The sequence below is a fragment of the Lagopus muta genome, chromosome 1, assembly GCF_023343835.1.
Source record: "Lagopus muta isolate bLagMut1 chromosome 1, bLagMut1 primary, whole genome shotgun sequence".
Lineage (NCBI taxonomy): Eukaryota > Metazoa > Chordata > Aves > Galliformes > Phasianidae > Lagopus > Lagopus muta.
Window position 1 is genome coordinate 12,448,119 of NC_064433.1, and position 16,938 is coordinate 12,465,056.

A 16,938-nucleotide genomic window follows, 5' to 3' on the forward strand; every position below is an offset into this window, starting at 1 on the left:
AAGGATTTAGGAACTCTTTTGTATTTCTAATGCTCCTCAAAAAAGGCTGGCATAGCTTTCTTTGGTTTGGCAATACCAGCCATGCAGGAGAGTAAGGCTCTATGAATACCTGATTTTAGTCTGACAGAGAAACATCACAGAGTCACAGAATCACAGAATTGTAGGGGTTGGAAGGGACCTCCAGAGATCATCGAGTCCAACCCCCCTGCCAAAGCAGGTTCCCTACAGCAGGTCGCACAGGTAGGCATCCAGGTGGGTCTTGAACATCTCCAGAGAAGGAGACTCCACCACCTCCCTGGGCAGCCTGTTCCAGTTCCCCCACACCTTAGATATTTATAGACTTGGGTCAGGTCCCCTCTCAGTCTTCTTTTCTCAAGGCTGAACAGACCCAGTTCACTCAGCCTTTCTTCATAGGAGAGATGCTCCAGGCCCTTCACCATCTTTGTGGCCCTCCGCTGGACTCTTTCCAAGAGATCCCTGTCTTTTTTGTACTGGGGAGCCCAGAACTGGATGCAGTACTCCAGATGAGGCCTCACCAGGGCAGAGTAGAGGGGGAGGATCACCTCCTTTGACCTGCTGGACACGCTCTTTTTAATGCACCCCAGGATGCCATTGGCCTTTTTGGCCACAAGGGCACACTGCTGGCTCATGGCCAACCTGTCGTCCACCAGGACACCCAGGTCCCTCTCTGCAGAGCTCCTCTCCAGCAGGTCATCCCCCATCCTGTACTGGTGCATGCAATTATTCCTCCCCAGATGCAAGACTCTACACTTGCTTTCGTTAAACCTCATCCGGTTTCTTACTGCTCAGCTCTCCAGCCTGTCCAGGTCTTGCTGAATGGCAGCACGGCCTTCAGGCGTGTCAACCAATCCTCCCAACTTCGTATCATCAGCAAACTTGCTGAGGGTGGCCATTATCCCCTCATCAAGGTCACTGATGAAGATGTTGAACAAGACCGGACCCAGCACAGACCCCTGAGGAACACCGCTGGTTACAGGCCTCCAACCGGACTCTGCACCACCAACAACGACCCTCTGTGCTCTGCCAGCCAGCCAGTTTTCAACCCAACTCACTGTACACTCATCTATCCCACACTTCCTCAGCTTTGTTATAAGGATGTAGGTTCATATCAAGCAAACAAAAATTCTAAAATTTTATTCACTAATTAGAAACCTTAATTTCATCAGCTGCTACATATATTTCTGTTTTATTTCCGTTTGATGTATCTTTAACAAAATCAGTATGATGGCACTGTTTTACATCCATATTGCTGCCTAGGGACCTCACTGCTGGGGAATTGGAGGAAGACAGTTTTAAAGCACACCTCCCAGCAGAATGCACAGATAATTGCATTATGTAGAGAATGGAAGGAATTGCTTTAGCAAGTGAGACAGTTAATTGGTTTTTTTGTTTGTTCATTTGTGCTTTAAAAAGAAACAACAAAACAAGCCTCCTTCCTATATTGTCAATATTTGCTTGTGGGCTCTATAAAAACTAGTAACATTTCAGAGATCATGAACTTCCGGAGTATGTGTGTGACTGTCTGGTTAATAATTAATCTGCAGTATGAGTAATTGCAAATACGATTTAGTAAAATAAATCATTTGGGTTGGACTAATTCAACAAGAACTGGTGTAAATGTCCTTTATTCATGCATGTTATTTGGCTCTTGACAGCACAAAGACATGTCCGTTCAGCCCTATTTCAGGCACAAGGAAAAAGATCTAAATCATTAAAACTGAGTAAGGACCATGTGAGACTTGTAAAGGCAGTTGTAGAACAGAAACAAGGAAGTAGATATAAGCTGTCACCTGAAGCTAAAATATTCTGTTTGGTTTGATTAATCAGGCAAAGTACATGGATAACTCCTAAAGCTGATACAAGGCACAATAAAAGAGAAAAAAAAAAAAAGCAGGAATACAGAAAAGAATCCTCCAGATCTACAGGCCCATATGAACTCCTTCCTCTGCAATCAGCCTGGCTTTAGAGTTTGGGGTATCATTCAGATCACCAGGATTTGCTTTGGGTTTTCTGGATATCTAAGCCAAAACTTAGGATCCCGGGGAGGTGCTGTGGCTTAAAATTCTCTTGCTTTTGCATAGAAATGTTCAATAAGCAGTTCTCAGAATCAGATAACAATGAATTTTAACTCTGAGGCCCCATACAAATAATGAATATTCCAGATATTCTAGGCAATGCTAGGCAGAACTGGGAAAAAGAGCTTCTTGTCCTCTTTTCATAGTGACTCTGTTTTGAAAAATACTTGGAACCAAAACTATACGTGTTTCAACATGCTGTGGAATTTAATTTTCTTGAATAACAAATTTTAAAAAGTTTAGGAAGAAGGGGGTTCAGTGTAAGTGAAACTATTGTTGTAATAAGGCTCAAACTAGAAAAGAGGTTGATTCTCACCTTCTCCACCTGCTGTGGTAGAACTAGAGTCTGGTTTTCAAAAACAGTTTTAGAAACTCAAATATTAAGAAGCAGATGTTAAAAGAATATTATAACATAGCTAATAATCCCACAAAACAAAACAAACAAACAAACAAACAAATCTGTGTACGAGAAGTTACACTGCACAAATGATCAGCACACATGCATTTCATCATTTTGCCTACATGCACAAGTTCTGAGTCAGAAGTAATCACTGAAACATGCTACTTTTGCCAAGCACTACCTACTTTGCTCTGCTATTAATATCGCTTGTGATGCAAGAACTCCCACCCATTTCTGAGAACAGTGCAGGCAGTCTGATAACTCACAGGCTTCAAGCTGCCCTTATAAAGTTGTTCCACTTTTGCATACTTCCTCATACTGCGAGTTTCTCTGCAAAGATGAAGCAGCTTGTTTACTTAGTCTTGCTTAAGACAGCTCTCCTGGCTTTAACAAATGTGTTTGCAGTTATTTTAGAAGAAGAAAAGGATGCTAAGGAAGAAAAAACTACCAGTACTTGCCCTATAAAGCTCAAAACTAATGGGAATTGTGATGAAGGAGAGGACTGTCCGTATCAGATAAATCTGCCGCCAATGACCATCCAGCTACCCAAACAATTCAGACTGATTGAGAAGACTCTCAAGGAAGTACAGACCCTTAAAGAAGCAGTAAACAAGCTGAAGAAGTGCTGCCAAGACTGCAAGCTGCAGGCAGATGACAACCAAGAAAGAGACAGAAGTAATGAATTCCTTCCACCTAATGCAGAAACTCCAGCAGAAATCCAAGATAACAGAGTAAAGGAACTGCAAAGCAAAGTGAACAGAATGGCAACCAGTCTAAAAAATGCAAAGAACCAGATTCAGACACTGCAGGGCCGTTTAGAGAAGATGAGCCTTGTGAATATGAACAATGTAGAACATTATGTAGACAGCAAAGTTGCTAATTTGACGTTTGTTGTGAACAGTCTTGATAACAAGTGCTCTTCTCAATGTCCAGCAATGCAGCCAAGCCCTGGTACGTAACCTGTTTGTTCTTACTGCCTGCGACATAAGCTTTCTGTGCATTTTACAAATACTAGGTAAAGAAATTAAATATATGCTAGTCAAGTATCTGTGCTTCTAACTTTACAACATAAGTATTTGCCCATTTACAGTTTGTTTATATTCCTGTGCAACTTTCCACCTGCCAGCAGAGGGTTACTGAGAGTTGCAGGTGTTCAGTTCCTGCTGTGGCTGTTCCTTATTACGGAACCTAAATCACAACATTTTAAAGGACATTTTTTCCCCCATTCTAATAAGCAATCATGAGAAATGAAGGCATTCGTTTACACCATTCATGAAGGATATTAAATATCAGTGAACTATCTGTATTTTCTCTTTGGCTGTCGGGGGCAAATTTCCTCCTTAGGTATGCCTGACAGTGCTGCATGTTTTTTTCAGTGTGAAACTGCAGCTATTCTGAAATAGTCTACAAGTCCATTATTAAATATCAAGTGGATCTAGTAAAATGTTTAGTTCTTAAGAGATGGATAATTAAGTTTTCTAACGTCACAGCAAATATCAGAAAGGCTTCACTAAAAAGCTTATTAACTATACTTTTCAAGTGGGTAATATGTATACCCCCATTTTAATGCGTAACCTTTAGTATGACTCCAATATTTAAGTAATATAAAATAGAAAACACAAAGTGTTAACACTGACAAGTGCTTTTTCTTTCACTTCTTACCTGTTCTAATTAAAATAAAGAATAGTATGTCTTCCTGATGTTCACCATTCATAAAGTATGGCCAAAATATTTTTTGCAAATTCATGTAGTTTTTCTATAACATATAAGAACTTTTGCAAACAAGAAATATCCACAATATTATAAGTGTATTCTAGCACCTAGATATCATACATGTGAAGACAGGGGTCTCTACAGGCAAAATAGAGAAATAACAGAATGCACTTCAGTTTTTAAACCCCTGTGGTTTAGCATTCCCACTTCAAAATGAAACTGTTCTTCTGTCTGCCCATAAAAAACTGAACAACTGAAAACTGGTACAGTGTGTGTACAGTTGAAATTCCCAAAAGAGCAAAAAGAGCAAATGAATAATAACAAAGGTAATGCTTTGACTGTATCAACAATCAGCTTCAAACAGATACAAATCAGTATAAATTAATTACTGCAATTCAGATATAAAGCATTCACAGAAAGAATGAGTGGTATCTAGTCTGTTGATAATGGGCAATGAATCACATTCAGGCACAGTAGCTCTTGATGGGCTGAATTCATTTTAGATGTTTCTTAGTGAGCTGTTGGGTACTATTCACAGCACAGCACACAATCATGTAGATGTTCCTTTCGTTCTACAGCAACTGATGTGATAGAAAACTAGCTACAACTTTTTCCCACATAAAATTTTTTCCTACCTCTTCTGAAAATTGCAACAAAGCTTTATTTAAATGGGAGTTGAATTGGATTATAAAGTGCATTTCAGCTGAAATGAATGCTCCCTGTCAGTATCTGCTCTGAAACTTAGTACAGTAAAGACCTTACACAAGTGAAATAAATGAGAATCAGTGTCTAAATGGTTTTGACTCAGAACTGACAGATGGAAAGATCTCTATCATTTCTTTAGGAACAAGGAATTATAGTACAATGCATTCTGAACACTACTGAACACAATGTCATTACTAAGTAGATCAAAAAAGGATTTTTACTCTGCAGGAAGCATCTGGGGGTGTTTTTCTTCTGAATAAAATGTAGCATTGAGAAGGGGAAAAACTGTGTTAATGGCAGATGCCAAACCTTTTTCCTTACTTTAAGGCCAGTAGTGCCCCATACACAGGAAAGCACTTAACTTTTCTAGCTTCATCTTTCTAGGAATTTGTAGTATTACTACAATAGATGAGATAATTCTATAATATTTCTCCTGCTTCCTTAATTATTGTAATATTAACACATGAAAGATTCCTAATGATGCAATGTTCTGAATCAAACTGTGGCTATTGAAAAACAGCCTGCTTAAAGTTATTCCCATATGAACAAAGATTTTCTCTGACACACTGCCAGATAAAGATTTGAATTATAGACACAGAGTGATGCTGTACAGTGAAATATTACAAAAAAATAAAAATAAAAATAAAAAGAGCAAGATTTAGAAATATGAAGAAACTAATATAAATTTATTAGAGATGATGAAAGGATGAGGAAAAGGGTAGAGAAAAGGAGAAAAATGGAACCCAATGGCCAGTTTTGAGCTAAAAACAAACAACATCATTTAAATAGTTTCTGGTAGTCATTTGATGCAGAGATCCTAGCTGATATCTATTACAGAATAAACTTGATGGAGAAAAAGTTTGTTCCTAGAACTGAAACTGCAGCAACACTATTTCCTATCTAGAAGTCTTTCCAATCCAAAAGACTGAACATATGCTTACACCTCTTCCAAACAGATTTATTGGTCTCCACTCATTAGATGTACTAAAAGTAGATCCAAGTCGAAAATCATGGCAATGTAACAACTTTAGTTAATATTTGGCTTTTCTTATTTAACCATAGCTGTGGAAATAATGAACTTGGTAAGAAAAAGAGCCTATATGAAGAACAGATAACAATAGAGTCTGCACAGCATTTAATATGTTCTGTAGGCCACATCAGTCTGGATAAAATTTTTGCTTGTTTTTAAATTGATGCTGTGTTTAAACTTACAATCTTTGTGTTTTTCCACCAGTTATACAAGTAATGCAGAGAGACTGTGCAGATCATTATGCAGCAGGCAAAAGGAGCAGTGGTATCTACCCTATTACCCCTGACCCCAGAAACAGCACCTTCCAAGTCTACTGTGACATGGAAACACAGGGAGGTGGCTGGACGGTGCTGCAGCGGCGTCAGGATGGTAGCACTAACTTCAACAGAACGTGGAATGACTACAAACATGGCTTTGGAAACCTCAGCAGGGAGTTTTGGCTGGGGAATGACAAAATTCACCTCCTGACAAAAAGCCAGGAAATGCAGCTGAGAATTGACCTTGAAGATTTCAATGGTATCAAGGAGTATGCCAAATACCAACATTTCTACGTGGCCAACGAGTACCTGAAGTATCGTCTCAGCGTTCACGGCTATAGCGGCACAGCAGGAGATGCTCTCCACTACAGCAGGCACTACAACCATGATCAGAAGTTCTTCACAACTCCTGACAAGGACAATGACAGGTATGCATCAGGGAACTGTGGTGCATTCTACAGCTCTGGCTGGTGGTTCGATGCATGCTTGTCAGCCAACCTCAATGGCAAGTACTACCACAAGAAATACAAAGGTGTTCGCAATGGAATTTTCTGGGGCACGTGGCATGGTATTTCTGATGATACTCCCAGTGGATACAAGCAGTCCTTAAAATCAGTAAAAATAATGATCAGACCCAAAAGTTTTGCACCATAATTTTAAACCTTTTCTTAACAAATTTGCATTGGATTGCACTCAAGATCATACTTGTTCAGTATTATATTCAGAATTCAAATATTCAGTTATATTTGTCATAACATAGTTCTAAACAAAGTAACATATTTCCACATGCATTTCTAGAGATGGTGTTTCCCGTATAACATATGGAAGACAACAATTGTTGCTAAAACTTAGCATAGGTTAAGTTGTGGTATTGTAACCTAAATATTCTAAACATTGCTTTTGGTGCCTTTACTGTATGTGATACATCTTCTACAAATTGTGTCTGAATGAACACCTGCATTTTTACCTGGATATAACTCAGAGGTATTCTGATAACACCCTAATTTGTTAAACGCTTAGTATGAAACATTATAACTTGCATACTGCCCAACACTTTCTACTGTCTTTCCTTCACAACCTCAAAGACGTACTGTGGGAATGTCAAAATAAATTAGGAAAAGTATGATACGTTATTATATTAAAAGGAGAAGAGAATAGAGGCCATGTGATTAGCACAAAGACACACAGAAAAAAGGTTGAGGAATACTTAGACTGTGAATATTTGTCCTAAAACATTATTCCCTTTGTCAAAAACTATTCGAACAAGCTGGTGAAAGAATTGGATAAAAGCAAGTGAAAATAACGCCTAGAGAATGTAATGAAAGACCCTTCATGCTTGTTTTCTTCTGTTCAACCTCAATATCCTTTCCATCTTATGTGGGAGAAATAAATCTCTTGTAGATGATCACAGATTTATATAGGGGAGTGGACAGGTAGGAAGAAGATACATTGAGAAGAATCCATGTGTTTGTATTAATCCCTCTAAATACATACAATAAATACATTTTGCTTTCTTTTCTGAATCTTTTAGGCAAGCCAGACATTGCAAGATGACACTTGTAGGGACTCAAGCTCTTATTTAAGTACTTCTCACTATATGTATCATTAGGTCTTAAATTATACATAAATTGTATTTTGTAACACAAGATTACATTCTCCCCATTTTCTGAGTACTGCTTTTGCAATGAAAGAATCGTGAGTAATCCACTGGCCATTAGATGCAGAAAAGAGAATATGCAGAGGGCTTTTTTCTTCTAAAACATAACAAAAGAAACAGGGCACTTTTCTGATTGCACTTTGGGAAGTGCAATTTAAAGAAACTGTTATTATATCCCACATTGTAGATAGCAAGCACAAATTTGCCTTCACATACCTATTGTCTATGCTAGAAAAGACGTCTATAATTACAGTGACTAACATTCTGAGAGGACATGCCAAATATCTTAGCATGAGGTATTTTGCTATATAGCTAATAGCAATTCTCAGATAAACTATATAAAGACTGTATTTCTTTACTGGTAAAAGTATGGTTTTTACTGGCATAGCATTTTTTGCTAGAAGAGCCATTTGTTGGTAACAGTAAACAACAGAACTGTGCTAACAAACCTATGAGCGCACATCTGGCCTAAAACTTTACAAATCAGACTTTAATTGTTTTTAAGATAATATCCAGAACTATCATGGTTACAAGCTATGGACATGAGCAAAAGTGGCAATTGCTAAATAGCACAGTATTAATATATATATTTGAGAGAGTAAATACTTTGAAGGATATTTCAGTGTGAAGAGTAATTCGGTTTATTGTATTTCAATTTTAAAGACTAATGGAAGATTTTAATTGTAAGATGTATAACCGGTGCTTGAAAATGTTTTGAAGTCATAGAATATTTATTTTCTGATAAAATGGATTGTCTAAAAAAAACAACAAAAAAGCAATTTATGAAATATTGGTTAGAAGAGCAAATATCTAATTGTGTGTGATTGTATTTAATAATTTTGCACGAAATGCACAATTTTCTCCTGTTCATTACAAGCTAACTAGCTCTGTATGATTTACAGTACCTATAAGCTTCTACTTGAAAATGTCTTTTTCCTGCTAATTTGTTGGGAGGGAAACTGTTTCTTTTTTATCGTGCTAAAAGGAAAAATCATAAAAATGAAATTTCATCAGGATAAACAAATGTGATTAATGTCACCTACAAAACCTTGATCAACTTAAAAAAATAAAATAAAATAAAATAAAAAAAGGAAAAAAAATAACAACAAAAAAAGAAAGCCTGCCTGGAACTGTTGTACCTGAATCTCCAGCAATGTGTATTAGTTTTACAAAGTGTAACTCCATCTATTTGTTGCAAGCTTTATTTTATAGTTTTCTTTGTTGTAAATAAAATTGTCACGCTATTAAAGCTGTACTGTTGTCATAAATTTTTACGGGGACTAAGAAAAAAGTTCTCATAAATGGTTTACTGATTTTTTGTAAAAATTGAAGCAGTCAGAAAACGAAGGTATAGGAAGATAACTACAGATGGTCTGCAAAGATATACGTGCCATGTGACAGGAGAGTTACAGAATTGCTGCCAGCAATAATTTTTAATGGATCCATTCAGCTGCCAGGTAATGCATAGGCTCTTCTTGAGGCTATACATATTTTGCAAGAGAAAAAATCAATTGCCTACTCAAGTGTTTTTACAACATGTATCTTTGTCATGAAACAGGAGACAGAAACTCATCTGCTTTTTTAATTATGCACATTTCAGAAAACATTCAAGTTTCAGGAAAGCGTGAAGATAGATATAATACTCAAAATTTAAGCATACAATTTTATATACAAATCAGAGTACTGGTCTCTGAGACTTTATAAATAAAAACATGTATTTTAATGTACAGAAAGCATCATGTAACAAAGATTATCACAAGAAAACCTTGCGGCTTTGATCTTGCTAGTACTTAAAATGTGAGTATTAGTAAAGAAGATTAGTAACAGCAGGTTTGCTAGCAAAATTCATATGAGTTCCACTCCCCCCCCCCAAAAAAAACACCATAAATCCATCTGTTAATTGTGTAATTGTATAATTAATAAAGCAGGCTGTAATATCTTTGTTTTCTGTGCAACATTTAAACAACAACAACAACAAACAACAGAGAAGAACTGAGAAGAATCAATCGTCGTAGAATCCTAGAATGGCTTGGGTTGGAAGGGACCTTAAAGATCCTCAAGTTCCAAGCCCCTGCCAAGGCAGGATTGCCAGCCTGTAGATCAAGATCTTGACCAGGCTGCCCAGGTCCCCAGACAGGCTGGCCTTAAATGCCTCCAGGGACACAGCATCCACAGCCTTTCTGGGCAAACTGTTGCAGCACCTCACAGCTTCCTCAGTTAAAAACTTCCCCCCAAAATCTACTCTAAATCTCCTGTCCTTTAGCTTAATACCTTGTCCTAGCACTATCTAGCCATGTAAAAACCACATTTCCCTTGTGTTTATAAACTTCTTTTAAACGCTAGAAGGCTGCAATGAGGTCTCCCTGCAATTGTCTCTTTTCCAGGCTGAACAACCCCAGTTCCTTCAGTCTAACTTCATAGGAGAAATGCTTCAGCCCTTGTACAATCCTCATGGCCCTCTTCTGAACCCTGTCCAAAAGCTTCTCCTACTCTTGAACTGAGGGCTCCAGACCTGGACACAGTACTCCAGATGGGGCCTCATGAGAGCAGAGTAGAGATGGACAATCACCTCCCTGTCCCTGCTGACCATCCCTCTTCTGATGGAGCCCAGGATACCACTGGCCTTCTGAGCTGCAGGAGCACACTGATGGCTCCTGTTCAGTTTTTCATCAACCAGAACCCCTAGATCCTTCTCAGGGCTACTCTCAAGGAGTTCTTCTCACAGCTTGTATACATATCTGGGATTACCTTGACTCAAGTGCAAAACCTCATCTGAAGAGCTGAAGATCTGAAATGATTGTTTTTTAAATATTTTTTTCTGTCCTTTTAATGCAAATATATTCCCTTAGTTGTGTTTTTGGGGAAACACTGCAGTCAGCAGATATTTCTGTAAGATTTAAGAGCAACTTATAGTTTGACACTTCAGTGGAAAATAAATTTGCAGCTGTACAATTATTTATGAAGGAAATTCAGATGGTTCTCAAACACATACCTAGAACCCATGTTTGTGACCTAAAGCAAGACCAGTTTTAAAAGAAATTAACTTAATTTCTATGTCATGCAAGTCATAAAAAAAAACAAAAACAAAAAAAACAAAAACAAAAAAACCCACCAGCAATAAAAGAAAAAAAAACAGCAAAGGTGTTAAAGTTTTCACAGAGATTGAAGACAAGAAATACAATCTGACCTATGGGAAAAAAAATTATATTTATATATATATACATATATATAAATCTATTCTTATAAATGCGTTTTGTCCTCTTTTTTTTTCCCAAGAGATAAAAGCAATATGGTATACATGGGCCTGAAAACGCTGACATATGTTTAAGAGAAAAATTCCATTCACAGTCCCTGATAAATGCAAACACTCCACCTACTAAGCAGCTAGGCTGCATTCACAGCATTCATGAAACTGCTATGGAGTTACAATATTTCTGTTAGAAGTGAATTTGGCCATCAGCCTCAGTGTTAACCAGAAACAGAAAATGTTTTAAGATGATGTGTCACATCCAACACTCAAACAAGTCATGAGATTAGGATGTGAATCAGTTATTTTTGAAGTCCTTGTTTACTATTTCTGATCTCAGTATTACCTAATTATGTCCACACAATTAAGACAAACTGTCAGTCTGGTGGTACGCCTCTGCCCAAACAGTATGCCAGCATTCAGAATTACACAACAGAAAATTGTATGTATGCTTTAAGTGCTGATTTCTAAGAATTATACAGAACTTATGACTTTTACAGAGAAGTAGGATACACCCTGAGAAACAGAAATTCCCATCCCTCTGTTTGGACAGAGCATAAAAATCCCTGTGCATACCTCTGCAGTTTACCCAAAAGATAATTAATTCTTCTTAACACAGATCTTAAAGGCTCTGCTCATTTATGAGTATTTGGATACATAGATTTTTTTTAATTAGAAAACTAGAAATCAACGTGTTAACATTGTAAGTAACCAGATCTATAAACGTGATGACTTTCCATGGCTGGACACATAACTGAAGTGAGCATTGCTCTGGCTTCCTCACAACACAGCTGTGTTGACATCAATAGTCTAAGCCAACGCCAGATAGATTTTAGCACAAGGGTGCCCTAGTTTGGGATATCTGGTCTCATATGCATATTTAGAGTAAGAACAGGGGCAGAGGGAGATAGCTTTGGAACAAAAGACAATAATGAACTTGTTTTTTTAAGTCTCAAGAGTGTCAGAAATTTCAGTGGAAAGGTGAAAGAGCAAGAGGAGAATACAGTTACAGATTATTCTTTCCTTCAGCCTTACTGCCTTCAGGAGCTATTTCCTGTGTGTGGCACAAGATCTGCACTTGATAGCAAAAAATAACACATTGACAAGGGTGCTCACTTTCAAACATGCTGTTTGATAATCAACAGAAATACTACTTGCTTTGTGATAACCTCATTATATTCAACAGCCTCCTGGGTTTATTTATACTCAATTTCAACTGACAAAAATAATCTCTCTATAGAGAGAGCATACTATATTGAGTCTGTTCTTGCTTGTGTTGGTTAAAGGCACCTGTAAATTCAATCCACTCCTTTACAACTTCTAATAGGTATTACCTATTACAATTAGAGCAATCAGTTTTCCCATCACAGTCACTAATCAGGGTTTAACATTCACTATGCAGAACACTGCTTACCAGCTGAAAACTTACAGCCACATTACCGTCCCTAACTGACTTTCCAAGTGACCATATCAACAAAGTAAAAAATGTTTGCTTAATTAACAGTTAGATTCCTGTGGGTGGAGGTGGAGACAACATCTGTCCTCCCTGTCTGCACCAACAGATTTATATAGCTCTTTTGCTGTGCCAGAAGCCCTTGAAGCACGTAACGTGGAATACGCCAGGATCGGCTTAAGTTATAAAATGCTGTTTGCATTCAATGGTTGTGTTAAGATTTTTATATATGTATAGCATATACACGTTTGAGGAAAACTCAAACAAATTAGCCACTGCTGTGGTTACAGAAATATACTTCTGAAGTCTATTTTAGTCTACCAAGCTAGCTTTTATAGGAAAAGTTCCATTTAAAGTTATACCAATGTTTTTTATCTAAAAATAAAGTTGTTTACATCTGCCTTTTAACCTGGGTTAAGAATGAACTAAAGTTAGATGCCCTATTTTATAGAGTGGCATTGTCAGATGTTAGAATATTATTTAAAAAAATGTAAATTAATTGATCTTAGTTTTCATATTTGAAAGCTGTAGCTGAAGTTCAAATAACAGATGAAAAAGAAGTATACTCAAGCATTGAACGTATGAATCCTTCTGTGACTTTAAAGCTCTTCCAGCTAACAGACCCATATGAATTAGCCTCACACCAGCAGCAGTGAAACTTGTTTGAGAATTCTCTGTCACTACATTATTCCATCTTTTGTAAGCACAGAGACTTTGCTCTATGTTTCCAGTAGGACCAGAAATCTGGTTAACAGATATTAATGGTTTTAATAACAGTCCTTCTTTTTTGGCAGTCAGGGATAACTGACTGTTCAGCTCCATAACCTCAGAAAGAGTTCAAAGATTCAAAATAGGGATGAAAAATATTTGCTAATCACTAATAGAATATTGTGGAAGGCTCTTTCTCCTTCCTGGTGGATAGTGGCAATAGGATGCTTGGACACTGGCAAAAAGTAATGCCACATGATAATGACAATTTCCATTAAAAAAAGCAGTGCAAATGGAAGATACAGTGCTGCCTTCAAATATGGTGCAAAATACATTTTATCATTCTACAATACAGAGTACACCAGTCTGCATCAGACCAACCAGAGAAATCTCCCAAAGGAGTTTGTTCTTCCGCAGGTTCAGATTCAGCACATAAATGGACTGTGTTCATCGGCAGAAAGGGATTACTGTGGTAACTTCCAAATAAGGTACCAATTCACTGCCTCCGGTAAATAATAAAGTTATTTTTATTCAGAAGCATCTTACAAAATGAATAACTCTCTCGTAATGTCTTCTACAAAGATATGCATGATAAATATTGTAGAATACTTCTTCTACAATTGTTTAAAAAATCGATGTATGCCTTTGAGAGAGCTAACAAGTATCTTTCTAAGCCAAGAGCACACCAGCAAATGGAAGAGAAAGCACAACGTAGAAAAGCTTAGAGACGTTACTCTTGAACATAACCCAACAAGAACTGCTGACAAGTGAAGAAGGCCCCAAGCTGGGGGAATTTACCCTCTTGCCATTTCTTCATCCTTTATCTTTTTTTTTTTTTTTCCCAGAAAAACAGGATTTCCATAGAATCATGGAATCACCAAGGTTAGAAAAGACCTCTAAGATCATCCAGTCCAACCATCCACCTGTCACCAGTATTTCCCACTAACCCATGGCCCTCAGTACAACATCTAAACTTTTCTTGAACACCTGCAGGGACAGGGACTCCACCACCTCCCTGGGCATCTGTGTCACTGCCTGTCCACTCTTTAGAAGTAGGATTTCCTAACGTCCAATCTGAATCTCCCCTGGCACAACTTGAAGCCATTCTCTCTCATTCTTTTGCTAGTTACATGGGAGAAGAGGCTGACCCCCACCTCACCACAACTTCCTTTCAGGTAGTCTACATGTATTTATAAATAAACAGCATTAACTAGACAGAATAAAAAGATACTAGTCCCTCAAACTAATTTCTTCTTCTTGAAAGAACCTGAAGAATACTGAGTTTTGGACAGTCATTTCAATAAGAAAGATGAAACAACATATTTTGTAAGCAGATCACCAATTTTATCAAACCTTTGTAATTTTATAAAGATATATAGTAATAATAGTATAATAGTAATATATATATATAATATATATATTATATATATATAATATATATTATATATATATATAATATATAATAATAATAATATAATAATATACTTATATATATATTATATATATATATATATATATATATATATATATATATATATATAAGTATAATTCATTTCCATTGCCTCTGCTCTCTTCATTTTGAGCATTTATACCAGTTTTGTGTCATGCTTGGTAGATTTTTCACTGCAAATGGCAATTTCAGTATCTCCTGTGTTGTTATAGCAGTGAAAGTAATGTAACAATGATGACACAAGGATAGAGAGTTGCAGGTAGAGGTGAAATATATAATTGTAACATCTGTTGGAAAAGAAAGCAATTTGAAAGCAAAGAAAGAAAGACTAGCTTCAGACTAGCATTTTGATGAAGCTAGTTACTAGTAGAATATTTATTTTATAAATTTGTTAATATATCTTAAAACTGAGATAATGGACATGACAAAATTCAATATATTTGCATTGCTTTTAAGAATACAGTTGCATATACCTAGTCCATAATGCACAAAATTCAAAACTGACTAGCAAAGTGTATAGAATCTTTATGTAGCATTTATCCAAGTGGTGTATTTGTTACATACTGTAGGTACCAGAATGTGTAGTTTTCCCTTACACTTGTTCACATCATACAGATTTATTTATTTCTAAAAGTATATACTAGAAGAGAACAGGATTATGAGTTAAGATACATGAGACAGGAGAATCAATTAGAAGTGTTAGAGCAAAAGTTGTTATTTCAAGGACATAACAGCAAAGGCTAAAAGAAGTGGAAAATTCATTTTTTGAATGTGTGACAGTCCTGTAACCAACAGCAGTGGAAGTACTGAGTTATATTTGATGTCATCTTGGTGATAAATAAAAACGCTTGATGAAAAGAAGCAAGTCAAGATGGACTGAGGGGCTTTTGTTCAAACCTCTAGCCAGCTTTTAATAATTTTCCCAACTCCACATGACTGAACACTGTTACTATGTGTTATTAGAAATGAAGGAGAAAGTTCTGCAAGCTTGATTTTTTGAAATTTCTGCTATTTTCACAAGAAATACATGACTGGTTTGGTTGGAAGGTCACTGCCAGAAGGACTATATTTGTTCTCAAATAAGTCTTAATATCAAAAGATGCTCCTTCTGATAAGTATTTACTGCTAGAAAGGTATAAATGACTAGCTAGTAATTCAGAGAAAATATGATACAAAATACTTTGTGTGGAAAAATTTTGAAATATTCCAAGATTTAATCTAGTATCAATGCAACAACCTCTGTGGTGATCTATTAAAGCACACTCCCTGAAAGGAGCAGCATGGGTATCCGTTAGGCACACCATCTCCAGCAAGAAGTATATGCTTGGTCCTTCTTCATAAAACATTCTTATGCCTTAGAACAAAAATTAGAAAAGATAGGAAAGCTACAGATAGCCTGTGGTAATGTGCTTCAACTATGAACAAAAAATATATACATTTTCACTTATTTGATTTTGACATAATATGCACTGCTGTAGCTAAGAAAACTAGAGTACATGATACCTCATCTAAACACTGAAATGCAGGACTTGATGTTACATCAGTGGATCCTTCATCTCGGGTATACACTGTTGGAGCTAAAGCACAGATAGGTTGCTCCTTTTTGACTTCCAATTCTTCTTCATCGGAACTGGAACTTTCATCACCAGCTTGACTCATTCTCTGGAAATCTAGGAATAAAAATACCAAAATTTGGTTAATTAGGTCCTGGGATACAAGTGACCATGAAAGATAAATATGTAGTGTAGAGAACACAATGTCTACATGCGAGACTCACACATTCAAACAATAAAAACCAGAATGATAGCAATTTGGTATTCTCTGTAAGTTCATGAAAGAGAAGAGACAGCAATACCCCTCTAGCATTGTTTGAGTATTTTAAAAATCCTCAAACAGTTGGCTAAGCTCTCCTTATATAAGCATTTGACAATGTGTAAAACAATACTTCTTAAAGGACAGTCATTGAACATTAGCTCTAAGTTGGAAAATGCTTCAGGAGTCTTCTCTGCATAGCAGGGCTTACTTCAAAACTAAATCAAGTTCTTTAGGGCTTTCTTTATCTGAGTTTTGAAAATCTGTTAAATTGGAGACTTTAGCTTCTGCCTTATAAAGAAAACCCCAAGGTAGAACTATTGCAGGTTTCCTGTTGTCTCCATAGTACTAAACAAAGAACTTGTCTCCCCTCATCTCCAGCCACATATGCCACTCTTTGCAGCATCTCC

The 16,938-nt window shown here is 36.8% G+C and overlaps 2 protein-coding genes across 2 annotated transcripts in view; one reads left to right on the forward strand and one right to left on the reverse strand.

The window, feature by feature from the left end:
- CCDC146 (coiled-coil domain containing 146) overlaps positions 1-16,938 on the reverse strand; it is a 71,385-nt gene that overhangs the window by 48,853 nt on the left and 5,594 nt on the right. The window contains exon 4 of the mRNA XM_048933152.1: positions 16,220-16,386. Within this exon, the coding sequence (XP_048789109.1) occupies positions 16,220-16,386 (167 nt within the window). The remainder of the gene's footprint in view (positions 1-16,219; positions 16,387-16,938) is intronic.
- Positions 2,745-9,110, forward strand: FGL2 (fibrinogen like 2). Its single transcript, XM_048949785.1, has 2 exons — positions 2,745-3,447; positions 6,149-9,110. The coding sequence occupies exons 1-2, from the start codon at positions 2,835-2,837 to the stop codon at positions 6,853-6,855; spliced, it is 1,320 nt and encodes a 439-aa protein (XP_048805742.1). The 5' UTR covers positions 2,745-2,834; the 3' UTR covers positions 6,856-9,110.

Coding starts and splice junctions, on each gene's coding strand:
- FGL2 (XM_048949785.1), top strand. CDS start 2,835: ATGAAGCAGCTTGTTTACTTAGTCTTGCTTAAGACAGCTCTCCTGGCT. Junction 3,448..6,148: donor AGCAATGCAGCCAAGCCCTG/GTACGTAACCTG, acceptor TTTTTCCACCAG/TTATACAAGTAATGCAGAGA.